The 22,526-nt window shown below is 35.3% G+C and overlaps 1 protein-coding gene across 1 annotated transcript in view; it reads left to right on the top strand.

Annotated features, from left to right (window-relative positions):
* Positions 1-22,526, top strand: part of RIT2 (Ras like without CAAX 2) — a 289,218-nt gene that overhangs the window by 94,570 nt on the left and 172,122 nt on the right. Inside the window, exon 3 of the mRNA XM_045527208.1 lies at positions 13,695-13,768. Within this exon, the coding sequence (XP_045383164.1) occupies positions 13,695-13,768 (74 nt within the window). The remainder of the gene's footprint in view (positions 1-13,694; positions 13,769-22,526) is intronic.

Genomic DNA, 22,526 nt, shown 5'->3' with positions numbered 1-22,526 from the left:
GGGTCTGTCTAGCATAAAAACGTGGAACAAAGCAAACTTTTAATCAAGGAAGAATTCCAGGTCAGTTTCTTTTTTCCTTTTTCTGTTTACTTCCCACCATTACTTTCTTCCTCCAAATTTGGCCATAACATTGAACATAAGAGGGAAACGGGAAGGGAGAACAAGGAAAACGAAAAGATACGCATCCCTTAGGACCTGCTGGTGGCACCTAGCCATGCAGAGAGAACCCATGACAACCACATAGCCTCCAGACTCAGCAGACATCTTTTACATTTGGTGCCTCAGAAGGGAAAGAAAAACTAAAGTGTGAATAATGTACTATAAAAATCAATCAATCAGAAGCTGCGTGTCCTTGTCTTCTGCTCTGGTGCGCAGCTCTGAAACATCGGGTTGTTCCTACCGCGTGGTAGAAACATAAATGGAGACCAGATGTTTGAAGGTGACACATAGACTATAAATGAGAATTGCTGCTATGGGGAAGAGAAAACCAAATGTTGCATGGTGCAGAAGCATAAAGCAGGAGGAGGGAATAGGAGCTAGGTCTGGGAGAAACCCTTTTCACAGAAATGACCAGGTTGCTGGGTGGCCAAACTCAAGCCATTTTTAAAGAATTGTGGTCAATTATTTCTCTAGGATAATTTCAAGGTGCCCCAAATTGGAGAGAACTTAGGCATGCATTGTGTACATAACCTCCAGTGAACACAGAGAAGTGAATTCTGAGGGTACACACCTGAACCAGGTCTAAAATTAACTCTTTTTGCACCAGTCCAGCAGGGAAACTGCCATGCAACTACTCTGCCATCTTCTTCCCAGAAACTCAAATACACGTGACATAGGAATCCTCATGTGATTCACATTGGAATCAAGGACTTTATTGAATATATTTGATTGAGAAAGCGTAGGTGACAAGCCTGTAACCTCTATGCAAAGGAGGCTGAGAAAGTGAGTTGCTGCTTCTGTCTCAGTAACAGGGTGTAGGGATCAAAAGATGCTGGGTGGCTAAAAACTTAACAGTTGTCCACTGCAATGATTTTTCCTGTCTTTTATTAATCTTGGTTTTAGGGAAGATTCAGCTCTCTATTCAGCTCTCTATATCTGAGTATTAATTTAAGCTTGGGCTATATTTGGGAGTTATATATTCACTAAATTCTTTTAAGAAACAGCACAAATCTTGAAAGTAAACCTCACTCATTTGATTAGTTTTTAGAAAACAGCAGGTGTAACAAAGAGCAGCTTTTGATGTCTAACAGTCTTATTTTAGTCTCCCAACTACCTCCTACTAATTTTGTGATTGTAAAGTTTAATACCTCTCTCTTTTTTCATATTTAAAGTGGACATATTGATATATACTTCACAATGCATTGTGCAAATTATCACATTTGAAAAACTTGAGCAGAGTGCTAGACATAATGCGAGAAGAAAGTAAACTGAATTTATTGACCACTTACTATGTGCCCATCAGAATGTTAGAGAATGCATATGCAAAGATGATTAAGGCATGCTACAAAATGGTTAAGGTGCTTTAAGAGAGCTATGTGCAAGGTGTTGTAGAAGTACAAGAGCAGGTGTAACAGTTTCCCACTGGACAAGTGCAGAAAGGCTTGGTAGGGAAGTGTGATGGTTGCTTTTGTGTATCAACCTGACTGGGCCATGAGGTTCCTAAACCTTTGGTCCAACAATATCATGGGTGGGTCTGTGAGGATGTTTCTGTATGAGACTAACATTTGAATATGTAGCCTGAGTAAAGCAGGTTGACTTCCTCAAAATGGATGTCCCCCATCCAATAAATTGAAGACTTAAATAGAGAAAAAAAGCTGAAAAAGAGGAACTCCTTCTGCCAGACAGCTTGTGCCAGGTCATTGGTCCTCTCCTGCCTTTGGACTGGAACTTATACCATTAGTTCTCCCGGTTCTCAGGCCTTCAGATTCAAACTGGAACTGTACCATTGGCCCTCCTGGGTCTCCAGCCTCCATAACTGTATGAGCCAATTTCTTATAATAAACCTTTGTCTCTCTTTACATATAAATATAGAAGGCCTGATATATGTATATACATATTATATCTATCTATATCTATATCTCTCTATATATCCTACTATTTCTGTTTCTCTTCTCTAGAGAACCTTGACTAATTACAGGAAGTAAACTATGAAATAATTACTTGAAGGGTAGTATGAGTTTGCAACATAAATAGGCATGTCATTGACTTGTATTTGAAATTTTTATTTCATCTCTTCTAATCAAAAAGGCCACAAATGACTGCAAAATAATATCCTATATTTACATTTTGAGTCTATGGAGATAACAACCAATCCTCTCTCTCTAGATCTGCCTTAGCTAATCCAGTAGCCATGAGCCACATGGCTGTTGTGTTCTTGACATGTGACTCAGCCCAAATTGATATGTTGTGTAAACAATTTGAAATACATAGTGGCTTTTAAAAACTTTGTAAAAGAAAAATAATGTAAGATATTTTAATAGTGTCATATTTAGCTTATAGAGATTAAAATGATATTTTGGATAAATTTAGTTAGATAACATATATTAAAATTAATTTAGTCCATTTCCTTTTATTGTTTTAGTATAGCTACCTGAAAATTACATACGTGGCTCGTATTTTATGTCTGTTGGACAGTGTTGTTATAGGCCCTGGACCGGTAGCATGGGTGTGGCTTAGCTTATTAGAAATACAGAATCCCAGCCCCAGCGTTAACCATAATCTGCATTTTAACAAGATCTTCAGGAAATTTGTATGTATAGGAAAGTTTGTAAAGCCCTACTCTAGCCGATTATCCTAAAACACACACACACACACTTACAAACACACACCTTTCTTCCTCCATCTGTAGAGGAAGTTTTATCTCTGCAGCCCTTAGAGAAGCTGACAAATTAAAGATTGCTCAACTGTACAAAGTCCAGCCTAGAATTCCACGTATTATGTTCCCCTGTGTCAAATTTATCTTTGGTGTAAACTCCATACTCAGCAACCTTAGACATTAAAAAAACAATTGTTATCAATTTTGAGAAGGAAACAAAATGAACTGTTTTCTCCCAAGCAAGCAAAGCTCTTCAACAGGCTGCTGCCCCGACCTGGGGTCCATTCTCGTTTTCAGGTGTACATAACGCCGCCTGCTGCTCCTTTGTTCACTTGTCCTCTCCCAGTCTCTGCCCCTAGACCTGTTAGCAGTGTTGTCCTCCCTTTCCGCTCCCTTTATCATCCCTGCTGATCATCCCCTCAGGCCCTGCTTTCTGCTTTCTCTTGTGACAGCTAATTTTGTGCAAAAGTAATCTCAGGGTAAGGTGTTTGCGGATGATAATAGCTTAATATTTTACTTCTCCTGTAGTTTTATTGCATTTTAATAGGGAGTTCCTGGAAATAAAATGGCTTATCTTAACCAGAGGGTATGAAAGAGAAGAGGCAAAATTTGGGACATCCTGCCAGGCCAATGAGAAAGATATCTGGGACAGAAAGTTCCTTTGACATCATTCCAATTTCAATCGTCATAGCCCATATTCATCAGCATTGTCAGAAACATATTTATTGAATATGAAGACTAAATATCTGGAAGTTGTCATTATGTGAGATAAAATTAATATAGACTAGAGGAAAAAGAGAAAATCATAAAAATTAGTTAAGTCATGGGTTAATGTTGTGCAAATATTGTGTTGCCATAAAAATAGGAACAACTAGAGAAAACAGATATTTTCCCTTTTTCTTACAGGTGAGTAACTTGCAGCATTCCCTTTTTAAAACTTTTTAAAAAAGTGTAATACAAATAAGTACATAACACAATCATTTATCACAAAGTAATTACCTGAAAAAATTTCTATCCTGATTAGAAAAGTATTTGCAATAAATATAGCTTAGTTTGATTGCTTATTTTTGAATTTTATGTATGTGGAAACATACAACATGGTATTCTTTTTTACTGATAGATAATATTTGTACATATTTGGGGTTACATGTGATATTTTGTTCAATGAATAATGATCAAGTATAATGACCAAGTTTAGGTTTTGGGGGTATCCAGCACCTCAAGTATTTATCATTTCTTATTTATGGTTTCTTTAACTCAATATTATGTTTCTAAGATTGAACTATGTTTTTGTTTGCTGCACTTTTTAGTTTCATAATAAAAATAATCTACTGTATGAGTAGACTAGAGTTGATTTGTACATCTTACTACTGATGAACTCTGGGTTGTTTCTAGTTTAGGAATAGTATGAATAATGCTGATATAAATACCCTCATTCATTTCTTTTGTTCACTTGTATAACTGTGCATGTGCATGCATTCCTTAGGAGTGAAATTGCTTGTAATAAGATGTTCTAGGAAGTTTTTGTTATGTAACAAATTGCCACAAAATCTGAATGGTAACAATAGTTACATCTATTTGTCCCTCACACACCTGCAAATGAGTTGGACTGTCTGACTTTGCTTCAGACTGGCATCTATGTTGCTTTTGAAACCAGTGGGTTTTCCAGGAATATTCTTCTCATGACAATGGAAGAATCAAAAAAGCCCAAGCCACACTGCACATACATACTTCATGCTCACATCTGCTCACATCACATTCATTAGCATTTCATTAAGCAAGTCACATGGTCAAGACTAAAATCAAAGAGCAGGGAAGTATACTACACCCACCATGAGGCCCTGACTCAGGTGTAGACATGTAACATTAATACAGGGAAGAACTGGGACAGATAATTCAGCCTACCATATAGGTTATGTGTATGATCAGTTTTAGTTGATAGTCCCAAACAGTTTTCTAAACTGGTTACACCATTTTACACTCCATATGTAGTGTGAAAGTTCTCATAGCTCCACAAACTCACCACTACTTGATATTGATATTGTCAGTCTTTTATAACTGCCATTCTGTTAGGTGAACATTTGCACCATATTATCATTTTAATTTGTTTTCTACTGGTTGTTAATCAGGTTATGTAGCTTTTAGTTTATTTGCTATAACAATAATTTACTATTTTTAGTTTATTACTAAAAATAAACAGCTTTTAGTTGTTATTACTAAAAAAACAAACAAAAAACACAACAACCTTCAATCTCTTGCCTGCTTTTCATTGAAGAAGGTTGTTTCTTTCTGAATGATGTAGGGATGCTTTACATATTCTGGATATGAGCCTTGTGTTGTTACACATACTTTATTCAACAATATGGCTCACATTTTCATTCCCTTAATATGCCTTTGATCAACAAATTTTTTGTTTCAATGTAGCCCAATTTTTATAAATGCATTCCAAGTTGTCAATATTTTACTTTATGGAGTTTTTTTTACTTTTTTGTTTTCAAGAAGACTTACCACTCCAACCCATGAAAGCATTCCTGTACAGTATCTTCTATAATCGTTCTTGTTTTGCTTTCATATTTATATTTATAATCTAGCTAGAACTTATTGTGTATATTATGAGGCAGCAGTCACATTCCAATATTTTCAATACCCAGTTGACAGTTTTAGTTATTGAAAAGATTTTTCCCTACCCCTCAGAAATGCCAACTGTCATCTAAAAAAAGGATTTATTAGTGTGGGGGTTCTCTGTTCTGGTTATTTTTCAATCCACATGCCAATATCACAGTCTTAACTACTGTAGATTGACAGTATGTCTTGATATATGGTAGTTTGTTGTTGTTTTTCAAGATTGTCTCAACCATTCTTGGCCCTTTTCATTTCCACATAAATTTGGAATCAGCTGGTAAATCTCTGCCCCCACCCCCAAATCTGTTTAGTATGCACTTATAGATCACTTAGGAGAAAACTGATATCATTACAATATTGAATCTTCCAATCCATAAATACAGCATATACTTCTACTTATTTAGATGATCTTAAATTTTTCTCATAATATCTTACAGCTTTTTATGTAGAAGTCTTGCAAAACTCTTGCAAGGATTATTCTTTGAGATTTGGTATTTTGATATTATGATAACACCATTAAATAATTTAATTTCCTCTTTGTTTCTTATACAAAGAAATAAAATTGACTTTTACATATTGACATTTTTGACCAGAAAACTTACTGAATTCATTTATTTAATCTAATTTTCATATAGCTACTTTGACTTTTCTACATACCCAAACAACATTTTTCATGAATAGTGATGTTTTTCCCTTGCTAAACTTTTTTTTCACACCAAGAATTTTTGTTGCCTAACTGACCAGGTAAGAATCACCCAGCATAAAGTGAGTAAAATCATTGATACTGAGTACTTGTATCCAATCTCAGAGACAATAATTTTAGTATTTTTCCACTAATCATTGTGTTTGTTTTAGGTTTCATTTAGACACCTACTATTAAAATATCTCAGAGCAGTGATATTGGGTATCTCCTGGGGCAGCAGGGGGTTGCTGGCTGGTATCAACTACCCTACTAGGATCTGTTTATATGTCTAGGGGAAAGATCTGAATTGTTATGTAACTTAGATATCATCTCAGAGCTCCTATCCTGCACAGACCTAAGTAAACTGCACTCACTCTCAATATTATAATGGGGGGGGGGAATCCAAGCTCTGCCTCATAATTCCTGTGAATTTCCAGGGCTTATGTTCTTGTAGCACCCTTGTCTTTAGCTTTTATTTATATAGTAGGAACAGGTGTTCTTCTTTACCCTGAATTATTCCACAAGCTCAGTTCAGCCAGTTTTCCAAACCTCTTACAAGCCAAAAAGCATATAGACTCAACAAGCATATAAACATTCAGTGAATGTTTAAGTTCAAAGCAAGGGTTACATCAGAACTCAGACAACTTCCTTTCTCTCTTCCTGGCAGAATTCTTCCAGTCTTCCTCCTTCCAAATTCTGTTTTCTGCCCCAACCCTTGAAGGATTGGCCTCAGTTCAATATCAGTTCCCCTGGGTGTCCTCTGCTGTCTCCCTCAATAAGCACCTTTCAAAGAACTTCTAATGTAGCATTCATTAAAAAACAGTGCAATTGCCTTTGATTTTATGTATTCCCCCAAGATTACAAATTCTGTGTGGGTAGAAACTACCTGTCTTTTTCAACAGTGTAGACTCTGTGGCCACCAGATTGTGCAGCACCTGTTACATACTCAAATATATATTGAATTAATTATTGATTAATACATTAATACATACATTAGATTTGTATCAGTGCTGATTTGCCATGATTTAACTTTTGGTCCAGAAAAAATGACCAGAATGCTATACTTCAAGGTACTTCTGCCCTATACACACATGCACATGGGCACAGACACATACACAAAACTGAGATGATTCATTTAAGTACTCTTCTGAGAAAGATCTTATAAATAGATTATTTGAGTCTTTGTATTATTTATTGCCTTGAAAAAATTTGGGTCAATGATTAATATCTTGGAGATGTATGCTAGCTCAGGGTTATAGAAAAATGGCTTCACTGTAATACCAATTGTATATTTCAGATTTTGGAGTAAACCATAGAAGACGTATTCAATTATCTTAAGATATCGTAAAGCCATTTAGTGAAAATTCAACAATAACTTTCTGACATTTGTTCTCAGTTATATATTTTGTTGGTCTTAAATTACCCCAATTTTATATTTATAAGTAAAATATTTTAAAATAATTTAATGTATATGTTTGTTCTAGAAAGGAATTAAAATAGTTACTTTGGGGGAAATTATCCAGAACACCTTTACACCATTTGAATTAATCACAACTTTTTTATTTTTGGTTATTAATGCAAATATATCTTGCCAAATTCTTTATGATTTGCTTGTTGGGAAAAAAGTATTTCCACATGGATAAATATAAACAGCAGAAATGATTTAATTTCAGTTTAGTTTCATGGCTAATTTGAAGCAATGCTAAATAAAAATCACAACATAATATACCTTGAGTTTGAACTGTGCTTTCTTTTTCCAAAAGCACTAATCATATGTGCTACCTATGTTGATGTACATAGAACTCCTAGAGAACTCCTCTGACTAGCATGCACTATTATCTTCATCTTACAAATGAGGTTAAGTGGCTGGCCAGTCCTACCATAGATATTTAGTGATAGATGTGAGGCTTTAATATAGGCCTTCAGTGATTTCTTCTTATAAAATTCTGCTGGAGAGCAAGAGAGGGGAAGACATCTCCTAATTAGGAGAAACAACAGTCTCAAATTAAACATTAGTATTTTGAGATGAATTTGAAGGTGGTAGATGCCTCCAAGAATGTGGTCCCAGTATGCTTTTCTGTGCAAACAATATAGCAGGCAGCTGCTAAGGTTTCTGCCTGATAAAGCTTTGTGTACATTCAGTCTCTTGCTTGGGAAGATAAATAAGCTCACTTCAGGGTTGGGTCTATAGGCAGATGATTGAAATTCAGGGAGGTGTTTATATGCATTCAAGAGAGTATTTCTGACAGTGCATTTCTGCATGGGTGGTCTCAAAGGGAGTGGATGAATGGAAATACAAAGATTGTTTATAGGGAGGAAATGAAAAGGATTAGTTTCTATGGAGGCCAGGCAGGTGACCTAGATTCCCCACAATGGAATGTGTATTCTGATAGACACTTTTTTCAAAAGAGTAAAAAAAACCTTGGATAGAGGGCTGGCTTTAGTTTCCAGCCAATTCTCATCCAAGCTCTTTGAAGGGGTTTTCTGATCCCAAGAGAAGCTTTTATTTGACACACATTTCATGTGCTGGGTTTATCTGGCACTCAGACAATCACACAGAGTGGTTCTCGCCTAGATTACTCAGCTTGCCCCTGGCCTCAGCAGGCTCTGCTTTGGGCTTTTGAGTTTAAAATAAACAAACATGAAATCTGAAAGACTCACTTGTGATCCTCGGGTCACAGAGCCCTGTTCAGAGTAACTATTCTTATTTCCCTATGAAACTGAAAAACAACCCTATGCATCTTCAAAAAATAGCAAGTAATTCCACAAGATTTCTTTTGTGAGAAGAAGATCAGTGAATGTACAAAGAGCAGTGGAATAGAAAACAGGAAAATGGTATGGTTGACCATATACGGAATGGATTTAGAATGGCTGGCAGTTGCTAAAACCATACTAGCTAGAATACTCTGCAATTCATACTTAACATAACTTCAGCCTTTTGGAGCACAATCATAAGGAATAGATTTCCTTGAAGGTAGAATCTATGCCCTATAAATTTTGGAATCTTAACATCCCACTGTGTATATGTGTTTATATATGTGTTTCCCACCATGACTGTACAAACTCCTTGAGAGTAGAGACAATGATTGTGTGTGCTCTGTGTGTATGTGTGTGTGTGTGTGTGTGTGTGTATGTCTTCATATCTCCAGCGGCTAGCAAAAAACCAATTTGTGAGAGGTACTCAGCACTACAAATTGAAAAAGTACCTCCTGTGGCTGTCATTACTACTTTCTAAATCAAAGGTTTTTGAAGATAATTCATTTGTTTATTTGTGGCTCAAAATCAACCATATGAATAATTACTGACTTATGCCAAAATCCAATGATAATCTAAAAGCTTTTCACAGTGGTTCGGTTTGTGCTTTGCTTGTAATATAAATGAAACATAAAACAAAACATAGATTGCAGCCAGACTCCAGGAATTTGTGGATTCCAGGATGTAGAATAGGACTGGCATGCATAAGAACATAAATTCGTGTAATGAAAGAAGACTCTCAGAGCTTTATCCAGAGCCTCAGCCCCAGATATCTACCTATTCATTGTCTTCATTTGAATGAGCTACAGGCATGGCAAAGTCAACATTTCCAAAATCATACTTGTGGTCATCCTTCTGTCTTCCCTCTCTCAGGAAATGTCACAACTATCTGCCCAACCACAAATGACAGAAATCTGAGAGCTTCTCTTTTACCTTTCTTCTTCCTTGTTTCCATGTATAATTAATCATTATATGCAATAGTTTCTACCTTCTAAACCTCTTGTAAATCTGCCAGCTTTCCTCCAACCCTAGCACCATTATCTTAGTGAAAACACCACTATATTTCACCTTAATTAAGAAATATCTATTTAATCCTCTTTTTTTTGCCTCTAGGCTTCCACCTCACAATTCACTCACCACATGTCTGCCGGAGTGAGCATTCCAACATGCACAGTTGGTGACGGAATTATTACAGAGTCCAAATTTCTTAATAACAATGGACATATTTACCCTTTTTAAAAATATTTATTACATACAAGGCAGTCTTTTGAGTCACTTCTTCATATTATCTCATTGTATTCTCTGGACAACTCCGTAAGTTAAATACAAATATTTTTGTTCTTTTTTTAAAATGAGAAATCTACATCTTAGAGAGATCGAGTGATTTTCCTAAAATAAGACAGACAGTAGTGGTGGAGCCAGGATTCAAACCCAAGCAGTCTGACTTCAGATGCCTCACTCAAAAACATGATTCTTTTGAATGTATTCATAAGTTAGTTTGATTTATCTCTTAAATTTAATCAACATCTCTTCTCTAAACTCTAGGATTTAACCACACTGAAATTGTCTAAATTTGTTGTTGGCAAATAGAATTTGTTGTTAACATCTGGAATTAGGGCTTTAATTGTTTCTTTCCTCTCTTGCTCCCCTTTCTCCTAACTCCTACTCAAATTTGGTGCTACTTCTTCCAGAAAGCATTTATTCACCTTCCAGGTATAAGTAAGAAGTAATACTGAAATCATATAAATTTTCTTTTCTAATCACAATGGAGTGAAACTAGAAATCAACAGGAAAAGGAAAGCTAAATGATTTACAAATATGTGGAAATTAAACAGCACATTCTCAAATGCTGAATGGGTTAGATAAGAAATCACAAGGGAGATTAGAAAATACTTAGACTTGAATGAAAATGAAAACATATCATTCCAAAACTTATAGGATGCAGCAATAGCAATGCTAAAAGGGAAATCTGTAGCTGTAGATGCTGATGTTAAAAAAGAAGGAAGATCTTGAATTGCTGAGGGTGATGTTCAGCAAGATGGCAGGATAGGAGATCTCCCACTCATATTCCCCACAGCAACAGTAATTTGGCAGCCAACCACATATGGCTTTGTGGGAGCTTGACGGGAGTTTTGGGATCTGGCTTGAAAGTTGAGAAACCTCAGTGGAGGCCAAGACTGAGGATGGCAGTTTTAAGAAGGCAGCCCAAGACAAGGTGGCAACATCACTGACTACGTTTTGACCTACAGACCCAGAAACAGCCCTGTTCCCCTATGGACTCAGCTACAGTCCTGTTTGGCCTTCATCCTGCCATCAGTATCATCTGCTGAGGTACCTGGGAAGAATCATGCCCATTTGTGTCTCAGGCGACAGGCCCACTGACCTTGGCCCTGGACCATAAAGCAGCCCATGACCTGGTTCTTGCTACTCTCAGCCATGGACCAGGAGAAGCTCTGCCTGCCCAGGGACCTCCTGGGAGACACATCTGTGTATGCTGCCAGAGGCAGGTCCACTGACCTGGATCCCATAGCAGACCCTGAAACAACCGTATAACTTGGCACCAGTCCCTCACAGCCATAGATGAGGAGTGGCCCCTCCTGCCCCAGAGTCTGGTGGGAGACACCCCAGTCCATGTTCCCAGATGGAGGCCTGCCAACCTCCATACAACTGTGGGTCATGAAGCAGCCCTGTAATTCAGCTCGAGCCTCTCTCAGCTGTGGTCAGGGAGCAGTTCTGCCTGCCCAGGGACCCACAGGAGACACGTGTGTCTGTGGCACCTGGAGGGCAGACAATGAGGAAAGGATAGTTTCTTCAGTAAGTGATGTTGGGAAAACTGGAGATCCATATGCAAAAGAATGAAATTGGACTCATCTTACACCATACACAAAAGTTAACTTGAAATAGATTTAAGAAAAACACTGCTTTAGAACAATAAACTCTTAACGTTAAAATCATGTAAAAAAAATCTGTTTTCCTACAATGTTAGATTTCATATGTCACCTTCAGTTAAATTTATGTTTTTCATCTCACTAAGAATTCACTACTCAGGAGGAGGGACTATAGCTACTTGGGGTGTCCCTCATTTTTTCTTCCATCTGGAAAAATCCTATTCACCCTATAAGCCACTCAAACACTAATCTCTCTTTAAGGTTTTGAACTGCCTTCCCCACTAGATAGACTTTGTCATTTTCTCCTTCTGATCTCTTAACAACTTGAACATATTTTATGTCCATATCATATTATATTCTTGATCTTTGCATGTATGTTGCCTCTCACTAGAATATAGGCTCAATATGACCTCTGAATCCGAGAGTCTAGTCACCAAAACCTCTGAAAGAAAAGAAATAGAAGTGGCTAATCAATTGTAGCACAGCAAATGTGTTTATGACTTCCTAGTCTCCTCCTGAGAGAAATAACAACTGCAAATAAAACTATGTTTCTCTGTTCAAGAACTTGAAGAAAATTGATGTCGCTGGGTAGAAATGTAAAATATGCAAGTCATTCTATTGTCAAGGCAAACACTTAGTTGGGTGAGCATCACATATCAAAATATACAAGTCAAATGAAAGCTAAAGAGATATTCAAATCTAATAGACTCCATGAGTTTGGGGCCAGAAAATTCTATTTTATTGGCCACAGCTTTCTTATGAGAATACATCAGATCCAACATTTCTATGGGACCATCTAGCTCCCCAAAGTCCCACTAGTTAAAAACACAAACTCCTAAGATCCTGCTCATCCCAAACCATAAAATTCTTCTCACTCAGCTTTATCCCTTCCTGATTCTCACTGTCCTTATTCCTCCCTGATCCTAAGCTTGGGGAAGACATATTCCTCAAATTAAATACTTTGAATATTGTACAGCAGTACAATTAGGGATTATGTTAATATCTCGATTTTTACTCATCCTCAATGCCTATCATTACAACCTTCCACTCAGAGTTCTTTATCTCTTTTACGTTTCCTTCTCTCTTTCCTCCCTTCTTTCTTATCTGCTCTGTGCAATGTCTTACCAGTGTCTCATTAGCTGATCTCTCTGTTGTTGCTTCTTAGCTTCTTACTGTCTTAGTCCATTTTCTGTTGCTTATAACCCTTGATTAATTTATTCCTAAGTATTTTATTCTTTTTGATACTGTAAGTGGAACTGATTTCCTAATTTTTTTTGGTTTGCTTATTGCTAGTTTACAGAAATGCATCTGGTTGATTTTTGCTTGTTGATTTTATATCCTTCAACTTTGCTGAGTTCATTTAGGTTTTGCATGTGGGGGTATGGGGGAAGGAATCTTTAAGGTTTCTGCATATAAGATCATTTTATCTGTGGACAAAGAGAATTTTACTACTTTTACAATTTGAATGATTTTATTTTTTCTTCTTGTCTAATTGATCTGGCTGTAACTTCCCATACTATATTAAATGAAAGAGGAGAGAATGAACATCCTTATCCTGTTCATGATCTTCTAGAAGATGCTTTTAGTCTTTTACCGTTATATAATAATATTAGGATGCAGTTTTGTGGCATATGATTAGGAAAGAACTAATACATTTGTTCTATGAGTTTTTCTTTTCATAACATCACTAGAGTACCTTGGATCATTAAACTCTCCTGATGAAAGAGAAATTATACCTGGCTACACTTTAAGCAGAAATTCCTCTTACTATATTTTTCTGAGTTAAATACTTCTCAATCTATATATGTTACTTGAGTATCATATCTCTTACTTTGTAGCTTATTTAGAAATTCTTCTTTGTTATGAAATCTAAAAATAAATCATTCCTTTTCTCTTGAATATATTTAAATGGATTTTGCCTTGTGTTTTTCAGAAGATGCTTATAAGACCCAGGTTAGGATTGACAACGAGCCAGCTTATTTGGACATCTTGGACACTGCTGGCCAGGTAGGTGATTTTTTTTTAAATCTCTCAGATCTTTGAGACCACTTTACGTTTTAACCTCACCTCAAATGCATTTACCACAAAAGAGAAGATAAGGTTAACTATTCAAACAGAAGAAGGACAAATTTGTGATAGCAATCAAGAATTAAATAAGAAAGACATTGATATAAAAATGTGACCCATTACTCATTATCAGCCAGAATATGTCAAAATTTTCTCAATTTTCTAAATATAAAAGGGTATACATAGGTGTCATATTGCCAATGAAATTATAAAATTAGTGAAATACTTGATTTTTCTTCCTTAGATATGCTAAACCTCTGTCCTAGACCCTAATATAACAAAGATTTTTTTATTAGAAAATTTTAAGTGAATATAAAAAGTAAAGTCTGCTTAGCAAATATTTTCATGGAACCAAGGCTAAGGAGACAGTTCCATGAAATAAGTGACATAACCAAGATTTAGCATGATCTAATACATTAGTTTGCAAACCTGTAGGAAAGGAGAAGGAAGAAGAGGAGGAAGAGCAGGAGGAGGAGGAGAAGCAATATTTTTTTTGTGATATAAGAATTAAGATAGAACTAAAACACTACACAACAATTATAAGTAAGTTGTGAGGAAAGGTATCACCGTTAAAACATTTCAAAGTCTTTACTGTATTTAAAAGAAGGATAGATATCTTATTTAACTTCATACTTTTAAAATAATCATGTTAAAATATAAACTCATATATTAAATGCCAGACACAAACCATATAACTTAAAAACAACAGAGGGGAAAGGAAGTAACAAATAAAAAATTAATATAATAAAAGGCAGAAAAGAAAGAATATTAAACAAAGAAAGCACAAGGTAAAAAGAAAGAATTATATATATATGTGTATATATATAAATATCAGGAATCAGAATAAATGGAAATGAATCTGTCCTTCTTGGAATAGGCAAATATTTTCAGTGTCATATTCAATAAAAGAATAACAGTAACCTGTATTTGGTTTAAAAGAGACATAAAGATACATGAAGGTAACAAATCAAAGAATTTTTTAAAATATAGGCAAAAAGTATAGCAGGTATACCTGTATTACTCTCAGAAATAGATTTTATGTAAAAAGTATTATTAAGGTGTAAAAGTGCCAGGTTGTAATAAAAAAGCATGAAAATATTTTAAAATGCTAATCTGCACTATTGAAGGCAAATGAAGAGAAATGTAAAGAAAAATTTATAAATCTATGATCATATACAGTGAAAATTTTTAATGCACCTCTGTCAGCAAATGTTGGATCAAATAGTAGCACAATTGTAGGAGATTTGAAAACACATTTAACTTAAATAGAACGCTACAATCAATACAAGAGTAGGCATTCTTTTCACATGCATATGTTGTTTATAATTTTTATTGATTTATATTCTAATTGCAAAGACTGTGGTCTGGAGGATATTGATTATTTGATGTATGTAGAATTTTACTTTGTGACTTAAAATGTGATAAATTTTTATAAAGTGTTTAAGCTGGTGGTGGCTACCTCTTAGGGGAAAAGGGGAGGAATTTGGAAAGGGGAGAGATACAAAGTGGATTTCAACTAGACATGTAATGATTTATGGTTTATTAAAGTTCCAATTAAATGTAGGAAATTATTAATGGTTGAAAACCTAGGGCACAGGTATAGAGGTCTCAATTATATATCATTTTCCTTTGTACTTAAAGATTTTCATAATTCAAACGTTTACATTGTTTTATGTAACTACTTAAAAATAACTCCATTAATTGGAATATTGGTAGCATACAAGCTGCAGGAAATAGGTGAGCACCTTCTATGAGGTATATGAAGACTACTTGAAATCTATGTATTAACAAACTCATTTGTTTTCAGGGATATTTAGACAAGGAACATATGGGGTGGGGAACTGTTGAAGCGAATGGGAAAATTATTTCAACTATTTGAAAGGGCTGTCTTGTCTAAGGGGAAGTATACTTGTTTATCAGGGGAACTAGAGGCCTAACTGGAAGAACACTGAGTAAGTTAAATTTTACTTAATATAATAGGGGGTTTGCAACAAACCAAAAAAAGGCTGCTCTGGGAAATACAAGGCTGCAGACTGGAAATACTCAACTGGAATTATTCTCTGGTACAAAGTGAAATCCTTCATTGGTTGAATATTCACTCAGTCTATAGTATTTACGTGAACTTACCTGGTGCGGATTGTGGTGCTAGTGGAGTGGTGAATAGCCAGTATATTTCTCCTTCCCACTGATGTAGGCTGGACCATATCACTGTTTAGGCCGACGGAGCGTAGACAGATGAGACAATCTATTAGTACTGGGCCAAAGTCTTTAGAGGCACTAAGGGTACTTCTGCTATTTCCCAAGTGAAGAGCATGCAGCCGGAAGCCGCTGGTTCCTGGAGAATGAGAAAACCTGTGGGGCAGACCTAAATCCAACCCAGTGAAAGGAGCAAAGCCCAGCCCATGCAAACCTGAAGCAGATCTGCTCCAGCTGCCACACAGACTTGCAAACTAGAAAAATCACGAACACTAGTTGCTTTAAGACTCCAAGTTTGAGGTGGTCTGGCAAGCTGCATTACTACAGCAATAGCTGATTAATACAGCGTATTAGTGAAGCATTTTTTTATTTCAGTACAGCTAGATTTGGAGAATATTATCTGTTTGTGGGTGAAGTGGTGAGTGATGAGGGATAAATCTAAGAGTGAGATTCTAATATCTGGCATTCCTGAGAAACTTGCAAACACACGATTAAAAAGATAAAGCTATTAAATTTGCATACCATTAAATATTTTTCAAAGCTCGCCTCAACTGCAGCCAAACATAGTCAGAAGTACATCAGGCTAAACAGATGGTGATGTGTTGGCTTCAAACTATTATTAAGCCCTCACATGCAGGAAGTGGTCTATACAGTTGAGTTAACAGAAGTTATGTCCCGCTAGGGAACAGGAGAGAACACCATTGAAATACTTACAATAATATCACCTTGTTTTATGCTAGTACTATTAATTTTCAACATATGTTGAAATTTACTATCCTTACAACAAACCCAGGAGGTAGACAGGAAAGCTATTATCAATGTCACCACCTAGAATTTGAATAAAATGTTATAAAAATAAGTAGGATGATGGTCTTCTTGGTGGAATATTGGAGACCAAGTCCCAGTGTGTTTTATGTTTGCACATGTAGAGGAGAAAAAGTAATATATTTTCCTCACCCATTGCAAGGCTCATAGCTGACGCACTTATATCAAAACACAAATTAACAATAGAAAAACATAACAAATTTATTTAACCAAAGTTTTATATTATATGAGAGTTTTCCAAAATGAAGACCCAAAGACCCAGGGAACCTGGGTATTTTTATGCTTAGGTTTGACAAAGAATGGACAGTCATGCCAAGTATGATAGGACAAAAAAAAAAGGATATTAACCTAATGGTAATAAACTGAGGGGAACTTAGCAATGCCTGTTTGTTCAGATTCTTTGTGACCTCTCTATGCAACATGTCTTCCCTTTGGATCTTCAAAAGAGAGAGAGTGGGAGAACTTCAGAGAGATCTTTCTGCTTTGGTCATTTTCAAGGTGATATATTTTGAGGTACTATGTCCTGTACCTCGTCATGCTTACACAAAACCTTGAAATGCCACAGTAATCCCTTGGGAAAACAGTTGGGCGTCATCAAATCTCAGATTGTAAAGGACTTTTACCCTAACCATTCTTTCAGTTTTTCAATTATTTTTCAATGCTCAATTCTCCCACTAAATGATCATTAAATCTATGTTTAACCCCTTCCATTGGTCAAGAATTCTATTTCTGGAAGCAAATAAGCACAGTCCTCAGAAAGCTTTAGTTATTAGAATGGATATTTTTGCAATGGGCTGAAAATTTCTTCTGTATAGTGTCTATTAGTCCCAGAGGTATCCCTTGAAAAAAAATTATATTACTCATTTTATAAATGGAAAAATTTGAGGCTCATTGAGGTTATGTGATTTATGTAAGGCTAAATTATTGAGCCAGTTGTGACTAGAATCCATTCACATTCCCACTCAAGCTCTTTCTTATTTCGCTTCTCTTAAGGAATCCATTAGTGTGTACAGAGGACGGCCACAGGTCAAGAAAAGGCAGAATAGAATAAAAGTGATTCTCTGCCTTCAAAATGCTTGAGGTTGAAAATAGCAGCAAATTATGAGGATGACTATGGTAGAAATATACACATAATAATAATGGGTTGTCTCTGATACCTGAAGTATCTAAATCAAAAATAGAAGAGATTTTAAAAAATAATTATAAGTGTGTTTCAGTGAAACTCTAACCAAATATACATAGTAAGCTTAATTTAACTATAAATGTATTGAATCATCCTCATCCTTATTATAAATGATAAACACAATGCTCCAAACACCCAAGATTCTTCTTTTTGACATACTAATATATCCATTCATTGATATTTCCTAGACCTAGGCATTGCCCCAAATCTGGCTACTGCACGGATTAAAGCATTATGGAACAATAGGAGACACAGTTGTAATTTGTTATTTGGTTTAGCCCCTGACCAATTCTGAACCCAAAGCAAATCCCTTAGCCAATCTACACCTAATTTACTCATCTGTGAAATGAGAGAATTAGACTTGATCTCTAAAGTGTCTTCAAGATTTAAAACCCTGTGATTTTTCTGAATTATTACTAGCTTGAATTTCATATAATTTTTCTCTTAAATCTCAAATAGCTTTTTAGCCACAAATCTTTTCTTTTTTCTTTTTATTTGACTCACCCTCCCCTCCCCCCAGTTTGTGGCTTATCCTTACAGGGAATACTTTAGGACATGAGCCTTTCTTCAGGAATCTCTCATTCCACAAGTGGTTACGGATATTTTAGGGTCCAAACTAATAAAACTTGAGCTATAAATTTTTTCAAAACTGGACATAAAGTTCTGAGATAATCAAGAGGTCCCAGTAGAGGGATATTTAGGTTAGCTCCTCTGTAATTATGTCCTAGTGTCAACGCACATGTCCAATCTCTTCAGTCAGTTTTTATTGTATTTTGATAGGTTTGATTATTTGACAGACGCTGATTAATTTACTAAGAGGCATTATGAGCAATGTCACATCAAAATCAAAATGCACAAAAAAGTGGGCTTTAGGAATGTTCCAAATCTTCAATTTGCCAAGGGTTTTCTTCAGTAAGATGCATTGTCACTAGGATGGTGACACAAAGGAAGTGGAGAGATTACTACTTTCTTTCTACTTCCTCCAGTGTCCTCTGCCTCACTGCTGCCTACCCAACACCAGAGTCCTACAGGTCTCCTACAACTGTAATCTTAAAACGTGTATTCCTTTCATGCACCCTTCACATTCCTCCATGCAGGTATCACCCAGTGCATCTAGAAGAAAGATACATTTTCAGAAACATTCTAACTCTGGGAATAAGGCTTTATCTGAAGGGCTTTCCATACAGTGAGAAATATGTGAGGGAAAAGTAAAATAATTTTGTTTTTTAAAATAGCCAGATATTGAAGTATAAGCTGATATTATAAGCATTGCCATTAAGAGACTCAACAAAGGCCAATCCAGCTCTAAATATGAGAAGAGTCTGTTTATAGCTATACTCAAATCCTGAATTGACAGAGTTTGATAATAGCCTTTGACCTTGGGAAAATGGGCCAATGTCATGGTGATCCATTGTATTGGATCTGAGATGCTTGAAAACAATTCATTATTAATATTATTGCAAATTGGATGAGCATACATCCTGATTTTCCAAGGATTCTTTGCTGGTACCTGTTGTACAGAAATTAATGCTTGTTAATTTTTTTTTATCACTGCATTTCACTCAACAGTGTTTCAGTTTAAATGATAATTTATATAGTCATCCAAACTACAAACTGCTAGCACTTCTTTAGCACACTGGTCCTAAAACATGCTTATAAAACTGCCTATGGTTTCAATATAAAAGCTGGGTATAGTGGCATGCACCTGTAGCCCCAGTTACTCAGGAGGCTGAGGTGGGAGGATCGCTTGATCCCAGGAGTTCCTGGCTGCAGTGAGCTATGATCATGCCACTGCACTCCAGCCTGGGCAACAGAGTAAGATGCCATCTCAAAAAAAATAAACAAATAAATAAATAAATATGCAAATCAAGAAAGTAACCCACTATACTCAACAAAACCAGAAACCAAATAAAAATGATTTTTGATAGCCAAAACAAGTGTCAAAAAAAAAAATAAAAACCATGTATAATTTATGAACTCTCTCATAACAAAGGATGCTCTCATTCTGAGTCTATTTCATATTAGGGTCTGATATAACATGCTATTTATCTATTTTTTTCCAGTTTATGATTTTTAGAACCCAAATTTCAGAAGTGGGTTTCTAAGACTCAAATATTTTAATGGTAAAATAAACTTAGAACTTATAATTTAGGAAGAGAAAATGATTTTAAAATACAAGATGAAACACAACAGATACTTTCGAAGTCTATAAATCTGTGACCATTGGCTATAAAAGCAAAGCATTTCTACACTTAGGTGCAATAATGATATCCATAATAACATCATTAAACTATCAAGGTATTATAAATTACCATTCATATTTTCTGCTAACAAAGACAAATAATAGTGTGCAAATTAAAAAAAAAACTTCTACAAGATGATTATTTTTAAAGCATGGTTTAAGGGTAAATATTTCTACCAGCTCACGTGGAAAAAATTAGCTAGATCATGAACTGTAAAAGGTTTACAAAAGATTTAGAGAAGTCAATCACAATGTTCTTAGTAATTCAGGTATTTAAGAGGCAACTGTGTGAGATTATATATATAGCTTTACATGTCTGTATGTGTGTATCTCACATTCTCAACATGATTAATAGAACATGCATAGGTTTACAATCCTGCAATAATTGTTCCATATTGATACAAAAGAAAGAAAATCACCACAGTTCCTGGCCTTGAAGAACTTACGCTATTATTTTTGCACATGTTAAGAAAGATTTTAGACTCAAAACTGAAGACAGAAATGTCAAATTTCATTACCATATATTTTACCATATCACCTCTCTAAGATTTTTCTCATAGTGAATGTCCTTATCAAAATATGCTTTAAGCATCTAATTACTCATCAGTGTGATATGTAGAACATTAAGACTTATATTTATCATTTATATTTTTAGCTGAAACTTGGCAATTTCAAGACTAAACCTGCCAAATTTTTTAAAAACTGATTTATACTTGGCATAAAAGTACTACATAAAATGACTACCAAGATTCTCTAAAGTATGCTTTTGATAGAAATAGCTGAAAAACAGAATGCCAATGATCTCATCATTCTTTTCTCAGCTTACTGGCTGCCATTAATTCAAAGCATTTCCTTCGGTATTCCCATTTTTGTGGTGGACAATGCCAGAGCTTTGCATCCTATAATTACCACTGAGCCACTGTGCACACAGAACTGTCACTAAGAATAGTCCTCGGCAGAAACTCTGCGGTTAATGTATAAATATTTCCACTTAATATCCATATAAATTACTATAATTATGGATATAAAAAATTAGAAGGAGTTTTAGAGGTCACATATTTCAGTTCCCTCAAATTATAAATAAAGACACTGGGGCTCAGGGGGGGTAAGTGGCTTATCCAAGGTCATAAGGCTTCTATATGACAAATCTGGAGTAGTCCTAGCATTATGCCCATGAGTCATTCATGAAATCCTATAGTGATATGGGCTGTGAGCGGTAGTGCTTGCTATTCATGTATTATGTTTTTGCCAGTGTCCACAATATTATGATTAAAAGAAACATAGTTGAAAACCAATACAGAATACTGGCAAAAGCTCACAATGGCAAAAGCTCACAATGGTAAAATCATGGAAGAATCTGAAAAAACCAAGAATGCTATTAGTATAATACAAAGGTCTGTTTATCAACATATTTTTGTCTTTCTTTACATCCTTTAAAATATTTTGCACAAAGAGTTTTTATCTTACCTAATTCTAAACATTAGGGGTATTTGTTTGTGGTTTTTCCTTGAGTTACATTGTCTATATATTGATCAATTAGGGAAAAATTTAGATTATATAAATGAATAATAATATTGTATTCTATTTGGCATCTATATGAATTATCAGCTTAGCAAGAACAATACGTTTAGCCCATATCACTTGCTGTAACTCCAGTACAGTTATGTCATGAAGGAGGGAGGGACACAGTTATACAAAATGTTTACTGTTTTTTTGATTACCCATTTTTTAAATAAGGGGCTTGGATTAAATCTTATTTAAAACATTTTGTGCTGTAACATTCTATCATTCTGAAAATCAGATTGTCCATTCATTTAACAGAACTATTCTGTATTGGACACTGATTGTATTCTCTGAACAGTACTAATAGCTATGACAGATTCAAGCAAGTTTGAAAAAATTTCCCTTCAAGAAATTTGCAACTTAGTAGTAGAGGCAAGATGTACTGGTTGGTTAAGAGAAAATGTCCTTAATGTGTCATTAAGATCACTCTCAATTAAGGAATGAAAATCAACTATTTTTGCTCAGGCAAAATGATAATCAGAGCAGGATAAATCAAGAGGATAAATCTCCCAACACACTGTTAATATTACTGAGGAAGTATATTTATACACACAACCTCCAATATCTTGCGTAGTCTGTTAAAATAAAAACATGTCAATAATAATGCCTACCATCACAGACTTTCTAGAAATAGGACATTTTGATGACAAAACCAAAGATATTATAAAAACTTTTCCTTTAATTTCTTT

The sequence above is a fragment of the Lemur catta genome, chromosome 16 (assembly GCF_020740605.2).
Source record: "Lemur catta isolate mLemCat1 chromosome 16, mLemCat1.pri, whole genome shotgun sequence".
Lineage (NCBI taxonomy): Eukaryota > Metazoa > Chordata > Mammalia > Primates > Lemuridae > Lemur > Lemur catta.
Note: the sequence above shows the minus strand (reverse complement) of the source record. Positions and strands in the feature narration are given on the sequence as shown.